This window comes from Octopus bimaculoides, chromosome 1, assembly GCF_001194135.2.
Source record: "Octopus bimaculoides isolate UCB-OBI-ISO-001 chromosome 1, ASM119413v2, whole genome shotgun sequence".
Taxonomy (NCBI): Eukaryota; Metazoa; Mollusca; class Cephalopoda; order Octopoda; family Octopodidae; genus Octopus; species Octopus bimaculoides.
The window spans coordinates 81586564-81591514 of record NC_068981.1 but is presented as its reverse complement, the minus strand read 5'-3'; the positions used below and the strand labels follow the sequence as shown (position 1 = coordinate 81591514).

At 38.7% G+C, this 4951-nt stretch overlaps 1 protein-coding gene across 1 annotated transcript in view; it reads right to left on the bottom strand.

The window, feature by feature from the left end:
- Positions 1–4951, bottom strand: part of LOC106869592 (folylpolyglutamate synthase, mitochondrial) — a 38448-nt gene that overhangs the window by 2871 nt on the left and 30626 nt on the right. The window contains exons 11-12 of the mRNA XM_014915395.2: positions 2177–2258; positions 187–250 (exon numbers count right to left, since the gene is read on the bottom strand). Of these exons, the coding sequence (XP_014770881.1) occupies positions 187–250; positions 2177–2258 (146 nt within the window). The remainder of the gene's footprint in view (positions 1–186; positions 251–2176; positions 2259–4951) is intronic.

Sequence of the window (4951 nt, the reverse complement as noted above, 5' to 3'; positions counted from 1 at the left end):
GATGGCATGGTGGAGGGGAGATGGCAGGGTGGAGGGGAGATGGCAGGGTGGAGGGGAGATGGCAGGGTGGAGGGGAGATGGCAGGGTGGAGGGGAGATGAGAGGGGAGGGGAGATGGGAAGGGAAGGGGAGGAGAGAGTAAAAATAGCAAGTACTGAAGGAATTTTAAATGGTATTAAACACTTACCTTCAATAACTTTAGGATTATGTTGAAGATTCGGCAGGAAAATTACAACATCAAATGAACATTCCTGATTATAACAAAAATAGAAAAATATGACAATATCATTCGTAACAAAATATTAATTCTTTTACCATTAAAATTTTTAAAGTCTTTTATTTGTTCTTAATAAACTAATACAAGAGGAACATCACAAAATGTGGTTGTTTCTTACCTTCACATATGCCTATATGTTCACAAACTATGACGTTTGAAATTGTAATCTATGCAAAGTCATGCTCTGCATCAAGAACATCTTAGTTTGCCCTATGTAGTTTTCTCCACATTCTGAACATATTCTATAAATTAGATTTTCAAATGCACAGATTAAGATATTTTTCCCATTTTGAAGAGCTGTCTTTGTTTACAACAGATCTCCAACATTTATACCACAGTTGGATCATTTGCCTTTTTTCACTGTTGGTTCTATTGTGTGTGGTTTGGCCTTTGCTAATATTTTTTTCCATGACTTCAGCAATCTTTTGCTTTTAATAAATGTTATATGTTTGAAAACTTTAATTCATTCTAACACCTGTTTCTTGAAGATTTCTATGCTTTGGATTGAGGGGAACATGCATGTTTGGAAGGGAATCCCACTTTCTACAGTTAATAGAGTGAATGGGATCCCACTTTCTACAGTTAATAGAGTTAATGTGCAATTCACCAGAGAGGGGAAGAAGTTCACATCACCGCACTTAGGTCAACCAGGGCCTTCTGACAGGATCCATCACTTTAAGAGACGTGTGGAAGGTAATCCTCATTGCAAGGCCTCTGACATAGCAGAACAAGTTGATGTCAGTCCCATAACAGCTGCCAGGTATCTTCACAAACTTGGCTACTATGGTAGAGCAGTAAGAAGGAAGCCACTTGTTCAACCAGCTAATATCAAGTGGAGAAAAGATTGGGCCAGTGAGATGGTGAACAGGCCACTAGCATCTTGGGACACTGTCATGTTTCTCTGATGACTCCAAATTTGCTGTATTTTCTGACAGTGGTTAAGTGTGGGTCTGAAGACTCAGATCACGTCTTTAATAGGTGATTCCACCATACAATACTAATGATTGTTTCTGTTGTGTCAACATATTCAGATGCAGAATATATCAGTCAAATTAATATATCCAAAAATATATGTTATGCTTTTACTCTTTTACTTGTTTCAGTCATTTGACTGCGGCCATGCTGGAGCACAGCCTTTAGTTGAGCAAATCAACCCCAGGACTCATTCTTTGGAAGCCTAGTACTTATTCTATCGGTCTCTTTTGACGAACTGCTAAGTTACGGGGATGTAAACACACCAGCATCGGTTGTCAAGCGATGTTGGGGGGACAAACACAGACACACAAACATATACACACACACATACATATATATATATATATATATATATATATATATACGACAGGCTTCTTTCAGTTTCTGTCTACCAAATCCACTCACAAGGCTTTGGTCAGCCCAAGGCTATAGTAGAAGACACTTGCCCAAGGTGCCACGCAGTGGGACTGAACCCGGAACCATGTGGTTGGTAAGCAAGCTACTTACCACACAGCCACTCCTGCGCCTCAACATTATTAAGGCAATCCTAAGTGGTAAAGATATGTCCTTTAAAGATGTATCCATAAATACTTTCTCCATTTCAAAGATAATCTGCCATAAGCATTCTTAAATGAAATAATGAAACATTGAGTGCTTTATTGATATATGCCTGGATCGTTAATCCCTTTTACATTATATAATCTATTATTTTCTATTACGAATGGAGTGAATCCTTACACTTGTGCTTTTAACACTAGAAATAACAGCCAAATATCCATCAGACTACACCTAACAACTTAAAAATTTAAAAGAGATGTTGTCATTGTGGCTGAATCAGAGACAATGTTCACAACTGTCACACTTCTGATCCTGTGTCCGCTCAAAAATAAAGCTGAGTTAGGGCTAAACAAGAGTAACAATTTACCTTTAAAATAGAGAGGAGATTTTTCACTTTCCTTCCTCCAGTCACAGTGAACATCAAAACACGGATCATCTTTGTACTTGATCTGTTGAGGAAAAACACCACTAAGTTATGATCTCTGGATTAAGTAAATACTTTGATACAAAGTAAAAAGAAAGAGAGGGAGTAAAAAAAAGGAACAAAGAACAGTATTCAAATGATGTGAAATATGAATTTATCGAATAGCTAAAGTTCAAGCATATTTTATTGATGGCAGCATTAATCCATATCTGAGTATTAGATCTGAAACCAGTGATTGAGCTTGTGCCAGTGCCTGAAGTGACTGCCCAGGTCAAAGGTGGTATAGAAGAGCTTTATTGCAGGCGAAGTTGGCCTCAGGCAACAGACCATGCAAAACCTCCAAATTCCATTTTCAGGACCAGTTCAAGACCACTCTCTTCTGCTGTTCCATTGACCCAAATACCTGGGAGACAGTTGCCAAGGACTGCCCAAAGTGGCAGCATGTCATCATTTAGGGAATAGACATGATGGAAAATAACAGGCAGAGATCAAACACCAAAGATGCAAAGAGTAACATTAGATCAACAAATATCTAAGTTTCATGAAGCTGTATAGTCTTGTGGTGTGTACGTTGCATTCAAGATTGTAATAATAATATGGATTTCATTCTTGGACTGGGCTGCACATTTTTTCATTGAACATGGTACTTCATTTCACAATGCTCCAACCTACTCAGCTGAAATGAGTGGCACCAAGTCCCCTCTTCTTTGACATTTCATTCTGTTATGGGCAAGAGGGCCAAGAAAGTGTCTAGATCTGCTCATAACTTAGATAACTTAGATTGGTTTCTGCCATTATCAGCCCAGGCCATGACTAACTCAATTGCACCACCTAGAAAAGTGTTTTAGTTAATTATTTCGGGACACTAAGGACCATTCAAGCAGAGAGTTGTTGTTGGTTGAGATGTATCCAGGTGTAGGTGGTTTATCCAGTATATCCTGGAAGAATTTGTCCAGGTACTGTTTGAAAGTCGTGGGGTCTTTTTCTACTTTAATTTCTTTTGGGATAACATTGAAAAGTGCAGGACCATTTGCCGTGAAGAAATTGTGTCGCAATGTTCTTATGTGATGCGATCTCAACCTTTGTAGGGGACGCATTGCACAAGGGCCTAGTCTTGGGTGAATTGTAAATATAATACCGATATCATTTGGATAATATTGGTGGAATATTTTCCACATAATGCAAATAATGTATCGCTCACGGTGACGTTGCAGACAATAGAGCTTTAGCTGTTTAAGACGAGCCTAATAATCAAGTCCCATCATGCTATTTATTTTTTTTGTGATTGATTTTTGTGGTGCTTTGATCCTCATTATGTCTTGTTTTGTGTAGGGGGACCACAATGGGCAGCAGTATTCAAGGTGGGGCCTAGCAAATGTGGAGAAGAGGAGGATGATGATTTCATGATCCCTAGATTGAAAAGTTCTGAGGATCCATGAGTACATTCTGCAGGCAACAGCAACTTTTTTCTTGATGTGCACATTCCAGCTAGGGTTGCTGTCGACAGTTACACCCAAGTCTCTGATATTATCCGACAGTTCAAGTAGGTCTCCCGACAGTAGAGTATATGGTTGTTTGAGTATGCCCTCTTTTCCAAAGTGGATGAGCTCAAATTTTTCCTTGTTTAACTGCAAATTGCATTTTTCTGCCCACTGGGTGACTGCGCATAGGTTTGATTGAAGCATCATTCGATCATATGCTCCCTTAATGCTCAAGATGTTATTAAATTATTTATATCTTCATATCATCAAAACAATTTAATAACATCTAGAACGCTTGTCTCCATTTTCAATGTCTCCTATATATATATGTATATGCATGTATATTCCAATGAAAAGAAGAATTCTTTAGCACATCTTTAATTATAAGTTACAACTGTTTCCTTACCATCTCCATTTGCAACACCAGTTTACATGAATATTCAAAAAAAAAAAAATCATGTAATATTTGTGGTTTTAGACATTGGAGAGGCACTTCCTCAGACTTGCATCAAAGGCATGCTATTACATTGTGTGTCTATCAGACCTTGTTGATAGGAAAATATTCGGAGGAAATAAGAATAAAAAATTAAAAGTGTGTATGTGGGACAAGAATGTGGAGAAGATATTGTGTGGGGATGGAGTGATTAAAAGGGTGGATACATATAATGAAAGAAGGGGAAAAGGGAAGGAGGGAGAGGAAAACATATAGAAGACAAAAGAGAAGATGATGATGATGATGATACAGTGGGTAGTGGTACATATAGCAAAACAGTTTATCTAGACTCTGACATCTTTACAGGGGACCATTCCACAAGGTAAAGAAAGGCTACAAGAGGGGTCAAGTTGAGTGTGTATAGAGGCAGTTACACAGATAAACATCATCATCATCATCGCTTAACGTCCGCTTTCCATGCTAGCATGGGTTTGACGATTTGACTGAGGACTGGTGAAACCAGATGGCTACACCAGACTCCAATCTGATTTGGCAGAGTTTCTACAGCTGGATACCCTTCCTAACGCCAACCACTCAGAGAGTGTAGTGGATGCTTTTACGTGTCACCCGCACGAAGGCCAGTCAGGCGGTACTGGCAACAGCCATGCTCAAAATGGTGTATTTTATGTGCCACCCGCACAAGAGCTGATCGGGTATGAAATACAAAATATGTATATATGTATCCATGCAAAATAAGAGAAAGCAAAAGGTGGAAACTTTCAGATGATGAATGTTTTAAGCATG